The following is a 15,590-nucleotide window of genomic DNA, read 5'->3' as shown; positions in this document are numbered from 1 at the left end:
AGGCTCAGTCTATCCAAAGTGTAACATGTCTGTCAAACAAACAAACCACTATACTGATGCTCTGTGAGGACCCATGAGCAGAGGCGTGGCTCATGCAGAGCTTCCAACCCCACACACTAAGCTGAAAGGGTGCATGAAGGTATACTCAGAGGGGAGTGGACCAGGCTGCTGAAGGGATTCTGAGGAATATTTGCAGGCATCTGCAATGCTAAGAAAGATCTGGGGGAATGGGCGGGAGATGGAGGGACATGTGAGACCCCTTTGAGTCCCTGAACCAGGGGTTAGATTGTGTAAGTTCTGTACTGTGTGCTCAAAAGTGTCAAACTACAACCGATGCATCAAACCTGCAAAACATAAAGCACATTTGGGCTCGACCCAAATAGTAAGTTTCCAAGCCTCTGAGCTCTCCAAGGCTGGGAGGCACTGCCTCTAGGAAGTTGCTTCCACTGGCACAGCGGCCAAGCAGAGACTCACCTGGAGATGGTGGAAGCTCCCTAGCTGGCTGGGCTGGCTTAGGTGCTATCTGAAAAAGCACCTTCTTTTAAAAAAAAAATTATGTGTTTATTTTTGGCTGCACTGGGTCTTGCTGTGCGGGGTCTTTCTCTCGTCGCGGCTAGCAGGGGCAGCTCTCTAGCTGTGCGAAGATTTCTCATTGTGGTGGCTTCTCCTGTTGCGGAGCATGGGCTCTAGGGTGCAGACTCAGTAGTTGTGCCGCCTGGGCTTTCAGTAGTTACGGCACACGGGCTTAGTTGCCCCACGGCACGTGGGATCTTCCCGGACCAGAGACTGAACCCATATCCCCTGCATCGGCAGGCAGATTCCCAACCCCTGGATCATGAGGGAAGTCTGGGAGCCCCTTCTATTAATACCGGTGAGAGGCTTGGATGCCATGAGGATGCTTATACCATCACTACCCACCCCCAGCGATGGCACGTGGCTCCCATTAGATGACGTACAGTATGTAAAAGTGCTTTGGAAACTCTAAAGTTTTTCCCACATGGAGGGTGGTTGTAGTTATTAAACACTAGATTTCCAGAACATGTATCTTGCAAAAAGCAAGGCACAACTATGTGCACGGCTCGTTCAAGAGCAAAATACACGTGGACTGGTGTGCTCTGCTCGGCTTGGTCCTCTAAGGGTGAATTTCCTTGTGTCCTTGAAGGAATCCACAAGGGGCCCCTATGCAGATGAGCTTCTAGGAGCGTGAGGGCTGAGGGGCGGGGCTCCTTTTCCTCTGACCTCCCATTTCTAGGCAGGACTTCAGGGAAAAATGGGGCAGAAAGGCCTGCTGGGGTCTAGAGGAAAGCGTAAATCAAAAGCAGTCATTGCCAGCATCCCAAGAGGCTCTAGTTGAGAGGCTGTTGTTGGGGCTCAGAGAGCCGGGGAGCTGGCCTGAGGACGACGATGATTCAGATTTATTTAGCTCCTGGGGGTCAAGTCAGCAAACTCGACATTTCCTCCAGGTTTGGAGAATGAGTGTTTATCTCCAAATAGATTTCTTTTTCTAGCCAGAGACACCCGTTTCTCAAGAACCAGAGCGCAGAGGGAGAGGCCCATAGCTGTCCCAGGGCCCGGGAGCAGGGGGAAGAGGGTGTTGGGTGGTGAGATTTTGGCAGGAGGTTCTGGCCCTAAAAAAGAGAAGCTGTTGGGAAAGATTGCACGGATGGAGGGCAGAGATCCCTTGCTCTGGTCAACAAAGGCCAAATGATAATTTTTCGGGAATTTTGCAAGTTTGATAATCACATTAACAGCTTGACAGTGGCCATGGTAGGAGCAATCACACCATGGAAACTGACAAATGTTGCAAATCAAATCCTTTCCCCAAACCCCACCCTGAGAGCCGGTTGTTAAATATTTACCAGCACATCCCTAACATCAGAGTTTCTCTCCAGGTAAGTTTCTCTTGTTCTGTAGTGAAGAGACTACACTCTCTGAGGCCACTTGGTATGTCCCCAGCGGGTCCCAGAAGTGGCCACTTCAGCCTAGGAGCCCTCCTCCAAGGAAAGCCCTGGACATCCTACCCAGACAGGCTGTGAGCCTTGATTAAGAAAGCAGGGGACTTCCCTGGTGGCTCAGGGGTTAAGAATCCGCCTTCCAATGTAGGGGACGTGGGTTCCATCCCTGGTTGGGGAACTGAGATTCCCACATGCCGAAGGGCAACTAAGCCCATGTGCCACAACTACCAAGACCACGAGCCGCAATGAAAGGTCCCGCATGCTTCAACTAAGACCCAACACAGCCAAATAAATAAATATTTTTTAAAAAGAGGGAGAGATCTGGATACAAAGAGTGGATGGGGACGAGTGATAGCATTCTCCAGAGGTCTGCCCGTGGTGAGCTGCACCGCTGAGCCCAGAACCTACACACAGGCTTCCACAGTCCCCATCGCCTCTCCTAGCATCCCACAGATGTTCTGACTCGCCAGTCTCTCCTCTATCAACCAGCTCCGACCCAGCCCTGCATTGATCCTGGAGCTAAACGTCCCTGCCCAGGTTCTCCATTTGTGACACGGTGAGATGAAAGTTCCTGATGCCCCAGCCCCAATCCTAAAACATCAAGGGAAGAGTTGGGGGTGTACGCTGTGTGTGTAGGAAGGCAGGAAGGCAGAATCTGGAGGGGCTTAGAGATCCAGCCCCTCAACAGTCTAGTCTGCCACGAATACGAACAGAGGACGCTGGCATGGCTTACGAGGTGCTTCCCTGCCCAATCCAGAGGTGCTCGCTGACACCCGACTGGATAAATACACCCAGGGATCTCCCACAGGCGCTTTCTGCAAGCCCTGGGCCACCAAGGGTTTGGAGCCCACCACGACGCAGCCCAGACAGCACTCCGGAGGGGACCCCCCTTCGTCTGACCTGGCAAGGTAGGGTTGCCCATCCCACCAGGCCAGGGAAACCTTGTGTTCTGAGAACACAGGCCCGGCCACTAGGGGCCGCTGAGGCTCCAGCAGGGCTGGGTTGGTTTGCGGTGGGGGGGCAGTAGGGCCAGATCTGGCTTCCCAAGTGGCTCAGTGGTAAAGAACCCTCCTGCAACGCAGAAGACTTGCAGGAAACCAGGGTTTGATCCCTGGATCGGGAAGATCCCTTGGAGAAGGAAATGGCAACCCACTCTAGTATCCTTCCCTGGAAATCCCCATGGACAGAGGATCTTGGCAGGCTACAGAACATGGGTCGAAAAGGGTCAGACACGACTAGGTGACTAAAGACAAACAAAAGGCCAGATCTGGTTTCCTGGTAACCTAGATGGAGTCCAAGGACCTGTGAGGTCAGGGCCTAAAGCCATTTAGTAAATATCAGGTTTGGCCTGAGGAGAGGGGAGGCAGAGGGGGTACAATGGATGGTTTTGGGGGAAGGGCACAGCCCACAGGGTGCTCAGGCCTAGACCTGCTCACTGACTCAGCCTCATCTCAGGTATGGCAGCCCTTCCCCACCCTGCCCCCCAGCAGACCCTCCTGGGTGGGGGTGCCCAGATATGCCGCCGCCCCCATGGCTGCCTCAGCAGAAAGGGTCCAAGCTTCCCCGCCGGGTGTCTCCCGCCCCACACTGGTCACCCCTGCATGCCATCGATGCTGTGGACACTCTGCTTGAGACACTGGGGCTACAACAGTGAACAGAACAGACGTGTTCCCCGCCCTCCAGGATCCCCCCTGACCACGTGTGAACACACCTCTCTTTCAAGACTCAGCTGGAGGAAGTGTCAGCCCTCTCGGGAAGCCTGTCCCAATTCTCCACATCCCTGTCTAGGTGGAGAAGGAAATGGCAGCCCACTCCAGTATTCTCGCCTGGAAAATCCCATGGACAGAGGAGCCTGGCAGGCTACAGTCCATGAGGTCAAAAAGGGTTGGACATGATTGAGCAACTAAGCCCTGACCAGGTAGCCCCGTCCCCTGCCTCCTCTGCCCATAGGGTGATGGACCTTAAACTCCATAACACTTCAGGCCCTCTTCTATCCATCTCCCCGAGTGGACTGGAGTCCAGCTTCCATCACCAGCCCTGGCTCCCGTGGGCTCTTGGCGTGTTTGTGAAATGACTGAATCACTGACTGAATGAGGATATGAGAGCGTGCATGCTCAGTCGTGTCTGACTCTTTTGTAACCCCATGGACTGTAGCCCACCAGGCTCCCCATCCATGGAATTTCCCAAGTGAGAATACTGGAGTATTCTTGTAGATTCTTGAAGGATCTTTCTGGGGATCTTCCTGACCCAGGGATCGAACCTGCATCTCCTGCATTCTTTACCACTGAGCCACCACGGAAGCCCAGGAAATGAGAGAGTGGCATGTTAAAAGGCTTAGGGATCCAAAACCAGGAGGAGTCAAGCCTGGTTCCTCCAAATATGCCCCAACTCAATCAGCTCGAGGAGAGGAAGGGCTGGAGGACAGGAGGGTAGCCCATTTGGTTCAAAGAGGCTCCTGCAACAGCAGGCCTGGGGTACCTGCCTTCTGATCCCAGGACCAACCAGATAGAACAAGCCACGGAAAGAAGTTACTTTGTGGTGTAAAATGGAGGTCTTCAGCAATTAATTAATTTTAAAAGGGTTTGTAGGCAGTGGTTTACAAAATGAAACTTTAAAGTGTTTGCTACCCTGCCTGCACTGCTGAGGTGACTGAACGTGTGGCTAAAAGGAGGAAGACCATGCACTGGGATCCAAGTCTTTCACTTCCCAGCTTCATGTACTTTCACGGGCACTGTCTTCTCCCCATCTTTCCCTCCATCCCTGGAGGACCCTTTGCTTGTATAATGGTTCCACAACAGTGAATTCAATTAGGCCCTTGAGGGTACGTGCATATGTGTGTGTGTGAGGGAGTGTGTTTACAGCTAGAGACACATACTTGATATCCCTACTGTGTTCCCAGTAAAAAGGAGAGTAATTAAAGTTCAATCCAGTCTTGTCTACTGGAGACGTACAGAGATCAAGTAAAAAAAAAATCAATGTCAGGGTCATGGCCGAAAAAAAGCTGGAAAACACCATGCTACCCTTCACACTCACACTCTCAGCTGCCCCGTGAGGCAGGGAAGGCAGAAGTTATTCCCATTTTACTGATGCAGAAAGGCCCCCCAATAAACCATAAACTCCATTAGGGCAGGGACATGTGTTCCTGGCACATAGCACAGGGTCTGCAAGACCCATGGAAAGCCCCTGGTATTTATTAAATGGTTGAGTGAATGCAAGAAATAAGATTGAAACTTCTTGTCCAACTTTGTATAATTCATCAGCAGTGGAGTGGGACTGGCCTAGGATTATGAATTCCTACTTTACCATGTTGACTTGAGTTAGCTCACTCTTCTTCCTCCAGACCACAAACTCCAAGGACAGCACACACCTCAGAGCTGTGCTCACCCACCCCCATCCCACTCAGCTCCACAGATATCCGAGCTCCTAGAAGATCAACTGGAAAAGGGGGGTGGGGAGGGAAGGCAGGTTCCAGCTCCCTAGGCCCTCTGCTGATGGATCACCTGTTCCCTGATTTATTTTAAGCTTTGTGTACTTCGGCCATCAACTATTTTTGTCACTGTTGAGAACGCCCATCCTGCCTGCAGGCAAGAGGATAGACAATAAAATATCTGAGTTTTTTTTTCTTTTGGTAAATATAAGAATTCAGGTAGGAAGTTTGTCAAATAAAAACCCTAGATAAGGCCATGAGAGCATGGGTGTCTTCCAGCAAAATCCTGTTGCTAGGCCGCTGTCTCCTAAGCGAGACTTAAGGTCCCATGGTCGGACCTGAAGGCTGTTTTCGCCTTTGCCACTATGAGGAATCCAGGCCTGGAGTGAGCTGGAGTTCAGGAACATGTCCTGTTGAAAGACATGGGTGGCCCAAGCAGGCCACGGAGAGAGGTCACTGTGCACAGTGAGAAGAAAGGCCCAGCAGAAAATAAAAAGGAAAGAGAAGAGTCCGTTTTGATGAGTCAAAGCGAGGGAAGGCAGGTCACCCATATGGTCCCTCTGGTACTGGCCCCAGGGGCAGAGGGAGATGTCAATCACAGCCACAGAAGAGGCTTTCAAAGCTGTGGAATTAACTCTAAAGCTGCAGAGTGCCTCACCGGCAGCTGAGCAGAAGGCCCTGCGTGGCAGGGGGCTCCCACCCATAAAGGGATGAGAGGAATGTAAAGTGTGAAAACAACTGAACCCGCTTCTGCCCGGCCCAGCTGCATGGCCTGGATGGAGGAGGGCATTCACAGCCAGGGGCCTTGACCACTTCCCATCCCCCTCCACCTAATGAAACCAGCGTGGGGATCCTAACGACTGATCAAAGACCTTCTCGCTCCCCCAGATATCTGCTCCCCTGGCCCCTGCCCAGAGAGGGCATGCCTGGACAGGGAGGGAAAGAAGTTACTCAGAGGGCGAGAGAGACAGGTCTGGTCTCCCCCGACATGGCTGGCCCAGCCTTAGCCTTTCTGGTGCAGCATGGCGGGGGGGCGGGTAGCATCATCTGGACCCCTCATCTCCCAGCACAGCGTCCTGAACACCATTCTCCTGGCTCTGAGGTTGGCAGGAGGATGGAGGGGGAGGGGGAAGGAGTCTCAAACAAGGGTTTGACTCCCTTCTGAAGTGAGCTTCCCATCCGGGTCCTGAGCTGAGAGTTCTGACTTTGTCTGTCTTGCCTGCCTCTGGTCAATAACGAGGCTGCATCCCTGGTGAATTGCCAGAACTCTTTCAATACTCCCTATCATGACATCACACTATGCAAGCACCTAGCTACCTGCAGAGCAATTGGCTCCTAATCCAGACTGCAAGAGTGCCCCCATCCATTGCCACTGTGCCTAGTGGGTCAGACTGGCCACCGGGATTTCTGCTTTGTACTCAAATGCTCACGCAGCCGACACGCTGGGGACACACAGAGGAGTACTAAACGCTGAATACACACACACAAATAGACCAGATAAAATATTTGTCTTGCCTATAAGCCAAGGGCAAAGGTATTTGTAGAACGGTAGGTATGTGTCTGTGTTTGAGGAAGGGTGGGGGGAGGTTATTGACCGCAGGAGTTTGGGAGGAGGGTGTTATGGTGGAGGGTGGGGAAGCCGCTGCCTCTCCAGTAAAGCTGACAGTTTCCTAAAATTGCTGATGGAGCCACAGAGCGAGAACTCTGGTGGGTGGGTGGTGTTGCCCACGGGGTGTTACAGGAAACGGGAGAACTTGAATGACATTTCAGGGGTGGAAAGAGTGCTTGGATGGAGGGTATGTGCCTGGATGGGTGAGAGGGAGGTTGTGATACCAGGAAAATTCTGGGAGGAAGACTGGACTGGCGCTTGCTGGAAAGGGGGGTAACAGCAGAGAACATGACTTTGAGGATCCCTTAGGGATCCGTGGCGTGCTGGGGCAGTGGGGTAGGAAAGTGCAGGTGACAGATGGGCAGGCAGAGGCAGAGATGTGAAAGGATGAAGAGTGATGTGGGCGCCGAATGGAGGGACCACATGCCTTGTTTGCATTCAGGTAGGTCTCTCTGGAGACAATGTCCTCATTAAACCGTTATCGGAGAATTCCACAGACCTGTGACTTGCCCTACGTCTCGGGGCATAAAGTGAGAATCTGCATCCAGGACTCAGGTGTTAACACGCCAGAACTGAGGTACTGGAGGTGGACAGCAGAGGGCGCTGTGGCTCTGACAGAATTCAACAGGGAGCCGCAGGAAGGAGGAAGCAGGCCACAGGAAGGGTCCCAGCGGGTCGTTGCTTTTGTACTCTCTGAACTCAGGGTCGGTCTTCAGTGCACAATGAACACAGAGGGACATTCTTACAAGTAATCACGGGGTTTTCTAGGATGGACGGGAACAGAACTGAGGGACCAGAAGCTGCTTAACTGTTATACCACTTGGCTTGTGCCCAAATAGCACAGAGCCATAACCATGAATGTTTCTGGACTAAAATGGGAAGATGAAGAAAAAAAAGCCTCCCTCATTTTTTAATAACTTTATTCCCCAAACTTCAAAAATGAAATTGCCAAGTTAAGAATTTGCCTTGAAAAATTTTTTTTTCCTAATTTATTATAAAGAAGGTCCGGGGCTTGGGAATTTTTTAATGCAGATTCCTAATTTTCCAAAGCGAGATTCTCCTGTGCATTTGAATAGATTATGCTCGGTATTGCTAGCCCTTAGCACAACGGGAACATTATTAAAACGACTGCATGGGTCTCAGAGGACGGGCCCTGCTTTCATGCTTCCTTTCTCATTTTGGGAACTTTGTAGCAAAGACTGTCCATTTCTGCCCATGGAAGAAACTGGGTTTCTGAAGAGGTGATAAAGAGATGCACTCAGAGGTCTAGGCCTTGAAGAGGCAAGTCAGATCCGGTCCAAAGGTAATGAGATTAGACCTGAAGGAATGGAGAAGTGTGAGACCCTTTCCAGAGAGCCCTGTTCTGGAAGTGATACCCTGTGGGCCTGGACAATGCTATTCGACTGGGCTTTCTGAGGACATGGAGTGTCAGAAAGCAGCTGGTTTGCCAGGATGATGAGTGTGATAAGGGCAATGGAGCAGGCTTCTCCTGGGAAGCAGGGCTCAGACCCTGGTTGCACAAAGGGAAGAAGGCAGGAGGACCAGAGAAAGTTCCCCATGCTTGAAAACCCAACATGGAAGACATGCTCACATGATAGCCACTCTGAGAAGCCCCGAAGAGTGGGGAGAAGGGCCCCCCGAAAGCCAACTGGCCTCAAAGTCTAGCACTCTGGGGAGAGCCTGTGAGTCAGAGACTCTGCCCTGCAGTCTTCACCCACCTCCTCTATCCCACCCGTTCCATCCATGCCCTGAGTTCTCCTTGTGATCGCTCATCCTGGTCAGTTTCCTTGGGAACTAGTTTGGCTCAGAGAGGGCCCATGGGAATCTAGCCACAGCCTAGTGGCCTAACCAAGGCCATAAAGACCCCAGGCCTTGGCCTGGTCACTTTACCATGAACACAGACTTCATCCCTGGACTTCTGTGGTTACAAGGAGATATGGCTTTGCTGTGGAAACTTATTCCTCTGCTGTAAATGTGAATATTTTTGATGGCGAGATTCCAGTGGCTCCTGGAGAAGAGAGCCTTGGGACAGCCCCCTCATTGGGTTTCTGCTCTGAGGCCTCAGATGGGGGCTGGAGCCTCCCTTCCCCCCCTAGAAGGCTACAGCTGCTCGGTGGTGGCTTCCGGAGGCGGGGGGCTGAGCACTATAGGGCTGCAGCCTCACCTTCCCCACCCGCCTCAGCACCTGGGATGGATGACTTCTCAGCTGTACCCTCTACCTCACTCCACCGGGATCAGCATTCCTGAACAACACAGGCCCTAGCTGCAGCTCTCCTGCTATTCCTCCACCAAACTCAAACTTCTCCCAGCTGCCTGGGAAGGCAAAACAGGGGGCGGGGCTGGAGGCAGGGAGGCAGCTGAGCCAGTCTGGTGCTCCCTGACCTCTCCGCCCAACTCTGGTCTGTCCCTGAATCTTGGGGATGGGGATGGGAGCCCTGGCGCCCATCACCTGCTAAACACAAGCAGTGTCCTCATTGTCATTCCCGGATCCCACTGTGGAGCTTAGAGAGCATCATCCAGCTACAAAAGAAACGGAGCTGATGTTCCTGCCTCTTCATTAATACCCTCAGGTATCAGTACCCATTAGTACCCGGCACGCCCTGAGCAGACGGGGGATGGGTCTGGTCTATGGAGGACGGATGGTGTCTCTCCCCCGTAAGGTCGGTTCAGGCCTCCTTCTATGCTTGGTTCTGACCACAGAGGGAAAGGCCCTGACACAGCTGCACAGCTGGAGACTTTCAAACAGGGGGACCGTGAAAATGCCAAGCCCAGCCCACAGTCGTTCACGGGAAGCTACTGACATGAGCAGAGGGTCGGATGAAGCCGAGGTCAGGGCAGGGTGAGCCTGGGAAGGAGCACAGAGATGACGAGCAGGAGCAGGGGTGGGACGTGCACTTGGAGTTCAGCGCTTCCAGACTTACACAAGGGGAGGAGATGGTCCATGTGCTGGACCAAGTGGTCATTTTGTGGGTGGGGGAGACAGGGTGGACAGGGCAGCCCCACAGGCTCACCCTAGGCTGGGGTGGCAGGGCCTTGGGACATAAGGCGATGTCCTCTGCACCTGCAAATCTGCATCCTGTCCACACAGCACAGATGTCTCCTGTGCTCAGGAGAAGGGCTGTGTCCAAAATGCCTATGAGTGAGGGACGGCCGTGCAGGGCAAAGACCAGCGATCAAGACAGAATGGGAATGACGACCTGGCACACAGTAGGGGCTCGCTGCACTTTCGTGAAATGAAAGAAGGAATTCAGTTCAGTTCTAGCTGGTTGCATTTCACATTACAGGGACTCGATCAGTAATAATTGAGAAAACAGGAGAGTGTGAAGGTGGAGCCTCCTGTGAACACACAGCCTCAGGAACTCTGAGTCTCAAAGAACCCAGCATGGAGGGGAGGCATACACAGGGGACCAAAGATCAGAAGGGATTGGTCTCAAGGACTTGGGGAGCCCGACGCACAGAAGCTGGGCCAGGTATCCAGAGAATGGGGAGGAGAGAACAGGAATACAGGGCGAGGCCGGTGCCTCCTGCAGGAGGGCGTCTCAGAAGGACTTAGGGCTGCTTTGTCCGAGCTGCTGTTATGGAGACTGAGAACTAGAGGAAAGGATGGGAGGGTGTAGAGAAATAGTCCTGACCCTTTTCTGGATAGAAACTGAGTGAAGTCCTGGAGAGAAGGGAGATTCCTCCCATAGGCAGGCAGAGACCAGTGAATGAGGGATCTGGTAGAGGGACCCTCTATTCAAGGGTTTCCCCAAACACTCAAAGACAGACTCGATGTATCTGGAGCTGGGTCTCCCCGAGTGAGGGGTTGGGTGCATTTGTCTGATCTGTGCTCTGAGCAGGAATCGGGGTGGGGAGGGGCACTGGACCATGAGTAGGTGCTGCACTTTGGGGTGCCGGGTCCTTGATGCAGGCGACAGCTGCCCAGGTGCTTTGCCAAGTGCAAGACTCCTCTCAGGGAGTCTGGGAAGAGAGGCTCCCAGGCTGGGCAGGGGGAGAGCTGAGGGAGGCCTGGCCCTGCCCTGCGCCCCGGGAAGGCCTCCGGGCCCCCCAGCCCCCCACCCCCGCCGCCTGTCAGTCACTCACCTGTGGGCTGTCCTGGTAGGCTGGGGGCGGGACATTCTGCGTGGCCATCATCGTCAGAGCGGGGGCTGGGGAGGCATGTTGCATCGTGGGATGGATTCACATGGGGGACCTGTGGCAGGAGAGAGGGGACCGCACCGTTAATCGCCGAGCGCAGGGAGCCCTGGGGACCAGCCACTGGGTGTGTGTCCAGGCCGGGCCCCCGGGGACTGACCAGATACAGCGAAGGCTGGAAGCCCTTGGGGGGCGTGCAGGAGATTTAAGGGGAGAAGCCTGGGGGAGGGAGGGGCTTGCCAGTGCAGTTTGGACTTGGAAGAAACAATATTCAAATCACATGTAAAACAACCTGGGCAGCCGGCAGCCCTTCATTTGTTCAGCACCAGCTCCGGCCTGGTGGGGCCCAGGGAGAGGCGGGAGTCGGGAGGGGGCCTGGGCCGTGGCAGCACTGGGGGGGTGGGGGAGGGGGAATTGGAGGCCATGTGGGCACGCCATGGTCAAGGGTGCTTTCCCTTCCCAGGCCTCCTGGAGCCGCCCTATACCCTCAGGGCAGAAACCTCAGCGCTGGTCCCCATCATATACACTTGCCTGAGTGTATGACCTCTCCCTGTTCACCTGGGAGGGGGGCCCGGTTCTTGAGGCTCTAGCTTACTGTGTTCCCCGTTTGCCTGGCAAAATAATAAAGCCACTCTTAACTTTTTCTCCGTAAAAAATAAAAGAAGAAGCAGCCTCAGCCTTCACAGTTCCAGATTTCCAGATCCCCTCTCCCTGCCCCAGGAGTCTCCCAGCACCACAGTAACCCCGGGGTTGTGCTCACCACACCCCCTAGTGATGGAAAGGGACCTGGGGTGCCGACCCCCACCCAGCTGGAGGGTGGAGCGGGTAGCTCCAGGTGACTACTTGGAGGCGTTCCAGGAAGGGACAGAGACAAGGGAACAGGGGCCACAGCCGCATGAACGCGCCTGCACACTCTTAAGAAGACTTTCCTCACATGTGTTCAACTCTGAGTTCAACCGGACGTGGGGCCAGAAGAGCCGCGGAGCCAAGGGTCCTCTTACAGAGGAGGAAGCAGAGGCAGAGAGGACAGACGTGTGTGTGTGTGTGTGTGTGTGTTAGGGAGGGGGTGGTGCTTGGGAAGCAGGGTGGAACCAAGGTCTCTAGATTTCCCCCAGTGGGGACTGCTCTCCTCTACCACCCCTCCATCCCATCCCCCAAAAGCGAGCTGCCCCCATTGGCCTCCAGGTCTCTTCTTCAATCACTAGGTGGTGCCGTAAGAGGAGACAGCCTGGCCGTACCACCCAAGGAAACAGAATGCTCAGAGAGCTGTTCAGCTGCAGGAGCAGCCCTGAAATATTTAGAGCTGGAAACCACGGCTCATTGCCCAGTACAGGCCTGTCCATCGAGGAACAGGGGGGTTCCTGAGAACATCCGCAAGTGCAGGGCCTGGCCTCCTCCTCGGCAGAGGGCGCTCAAGAGCAGGCGATCTTGGAGAGCGTGACAGTCAGACCCTCCCTCCGCTTCCTCCCTCTCCCTGGGGACCTCGGGGCTCCATCCTCTTCCCCCCTGATGTCCTCCTAACACCCCCTCTGCAAGGCCTTCCAAAATGTTCACATCCCTGAATTCTCCCTACACGGAGTGAGTGAGTGAGTGGGTGTGTGTGTGTGTGTGTGTGTGTGTGTGTGTCTTGTTGTATTAGTTCTTTTTTTTTTTTTTAGTGGAACTAAGGGTTTGCATTTAATAGTGATATCAGTATCACAAAATGTATTAGTTCTTTTTCAGGAAGAGGAGGAAAGATCAGCTTCGGCTGACCCAAGTCTCCAAACTCCCAGGTGTGCTTTGACCCGAAGTTCACACGTGAAAGTCCTGGAAATCCAGGCATTCATTCAGCAGAGGTTTATCAAGAGTCAGCTACATGTGAAGACCTGGGCTGGGGGTGAGGGGACAGATGAAAAGAGGCAAGGCCTTCTCCCCAGGGAGGGAGGTGATGGAGCAGTGAATCGAGGTTCCCGTGGAGAAGGCAGAGGGAAGGATGACTTCCTGTGCTGAAAACCCGAGACTGCAGGGAACGCCTCTCGGCCTCACTGAACTTGTACCCCATCCACCCTGGCCTCACTTCTGAGACAGACCACCAGGTCATCTTTGCAACCAAAGCACCCAAGGTCACCTCATCTCACAGGCACTAGGCACTGAGACCCAGGCTCTACTTCTGCAAAGAGGCTCGGAAGGAAACCCCGAGTGGAGCCTAACTCTGCAGGCGGAGAAACCAATGCCTTTTTCATGGCTGGGTCTTGTCCAGAAGGTGAAAAACATCCCAGAAAGGCGAGAGCGGAGTGAAAAGGGCTGGGGGGCAGGGCACAGGATATACACTCCTTGAGACATCAGAAAGAACCTGAAGAATGAAGACCTCTGAGATATTAAAAGGGGCATGGAATCGCTCTTTTTCGGAAAAGCTGGGGGGAATAAAGGAAATACGGGCATTTCAGGGGTGTGCTAGGTTCAGCTTTTCTGGGGACTCTGGTAGATGGAGTAATTTTGGATAGGTCGTACGGGTCCTGAAGGCAGGATCTCTTCCTAGGAGCACCAATCTTAAATGCTCCTTGCCCAGAAAAAGCAAACCTCTGTGGGGCTGTAGGGCCAGCAGCCTCCAGAAGGGGGAGCCTGGGGGCAGAGTTTGGTGGCAGATTTTTCTCCCCTTTTAGGGGTAACTAGTTCCCTCCTGGGCTTCCCAGGTGACTCAGTGGTAAAGAATCTGCTTGCCAAAGCAGGAGACATGGGTTTGATCCCTGGGTCAGGAAGATCCCCTGGAGGAGGAAATGGCTAACCCACTCCAGGATGGACAGAGGAGTCTGGTGGGCTGCATTTGACTGAGCGCACCCAGTTCCCTTCCACCTCGCATTTGGGTTTATATATATATATATGCACCTTATTCCACAGATGAGAAAGTCATCATGAAGGCAAAGCACAAGAAGCTCAAAAGGAGGAAGACTGAGGCTAAAAAGAGGACTCTCTAGTCCGCATTCTTTTGTTCACTGTCCAGTGGATGGGAAGTAGGGTCACTTTAGAAATGTTTGCAGCAGCTGGTGAACTGCCCTACCTGGGGGTTAAAGAGAGATGGCAAGAGTAGTCTAGGACTTTCCTGGTGGCTCAGATGGTAAAGAAGCTGCCTGCAGTGTGGGAGACCTGGTTTTGATCCCTGGGTCAGGAAGATCTCCTGGAGAAGGGAATGGCAATTCATTCCTGTATCCTTGCCTGGAGAAGTCCATGGACAGAGGAGCCTGGCGAGCTACAGTCCATGGGATTTCACAGAGTCGGACATAACTGAGCGACTCACACACACACACACAGGGTAGCCTGCACCCAGAAACCAGCACCATCCAGGCTGAGAGGAGATTTTTCCATCTGGAGCCTGCTGGGCTACGGAGCAGGGTCTAGAGGCCACGGGAACAGTTTTCTGAGGACCCAGATGGCCTCTGCCCCTCCTCTCCTCCTCTCTGGGGTCACCACAGGCCACTAGGCCACTGCCCTACTGCCCTCTGGGGGCTTCTCCTGCAAAAAACAGGAGGCCTTTTCATCATGGGCTTAAGTTTCCTTCCCTACGTGCTCAAGCACAGAGCCTCTGGTAACCTGACTCTGGGGGAGACCGGGCGCCCACCACCACATCCGGAAGCTCTAGCTTTTCTTCACCCGCACAGGTGCCCCTTCCTCCCACCAGCTGGGCTTGGGGTGCAGAGGGTCCACAGGGGAGCATCCCGGAGAGGAATGTGGGGGGTCTGACAGCGAGGCTCCACAGCGGGGGTGTGGGGGAGCTCTTTGAGCCATCGCTGGGTGCCAAGCCCTTTTGGGGAACACTGACTTTCTGGTGCTTTGTTTGCGAGTCTGGAGGGCACGGAGGCCTCGGAGTATTTGTTTGTGGCCAGCTGCTGGGAGGCTGCTCTGCCCTGTCCAGAGGCCCCAGCCCTCTGTCACCGGACACCAGGGCTCTGGAGGGACACAGCCAAGACTGCAAATGGAGGACACACGAGGAATAGTTTACCATCAAGACGTTTCCCACATCACATGATTGTTTTCAACACTGAGCACCTTTATTAAGGGGCAGCTATGAAGGAAAGAAAAAACAAACCCTAATGCAACACTCAACCCCACATCCAGGAAGAAATCACTTGCCACTTATGTTATCATCCAAGGAGCTAAAACTGCCATTTTACAGAGCGTGGGGCCCGAGGGAGCCTGTGCGCACAGGTTGGGGGTGGCTGAGGGACGTGAAGGACACCCCTTAGGAACTGGGGAGGAGCAACCCGGGAGCACTCCCTCTGCTTCCTCAGCTCCAGCTCCCCAGCCCCACAAGGCGAGGCTCGACTGGAGCCCAAACTCCAGCTTGTTGACAAACAGACTGAGAAAAAAGACCCAAGCTTGTTAGGAAGGAGCTCATTAGGACTTGTTGACAAGAAACCCATTAGACCAATTAACATTCCATTAACGGCCGGGGGGCACCAAGGGGTTAACACTGCCCAGCAGTAATTGG

The 15,590-nt window shown here is 53.8% G+C and overlaps 1 protein-coding gene across 6 annotated transcripts in view; it reads right to left on the bottom strand.

Annotated features, from left to right (window-relative positions):
* Positions 1-15,590, bottom strand: part of PKNOX2 (PBX/knotted 1 homeobox 2) — a 292,403-nt gene that overhangs the window by 73,698 nt on the left and 203,115 nt on the right. For all 6 annotated transcript variants that reach the window (XM_070457344.1, XM_070457349.1, XM_070457347.1 and 3 more), the window contains one exon: positions 11,075-11,183. In XM_070457344.1, the coding sequence (XP_070313445.1) occupies positions 11,075-11,158 (84 nt within the window). In that variant the 5' untranslated portion in view covers positions 11,159-11,183. The remainder of the gene's footprint in view (positions 1-11,074; positions 11,184-15,590) is intronic.

The sequence above is a fragment of the Odocoileus virginianus genome, chromosome 28 (assembly GCF_023699985.2).
Source record: "Odocoileus virginianus isolate 20LAN1187 ecotype Illinois chromosome 28, Ovbor_1.2, whole genome shotgun sequence".
In the NCBI taxonomy this organism is placed as follows: domain Eukaryota; kingdom Metazoa; phylum Chordata; class Mammalia; order Artiodactyla; family Cervidae; genus Odocoileus; species Odocoileus virginianus.
The sequence above is the reverse complement of the archived record's forward strand: the minus strand, read 5'-3'. Positions and strand labels throughout refer to the sequence as shown.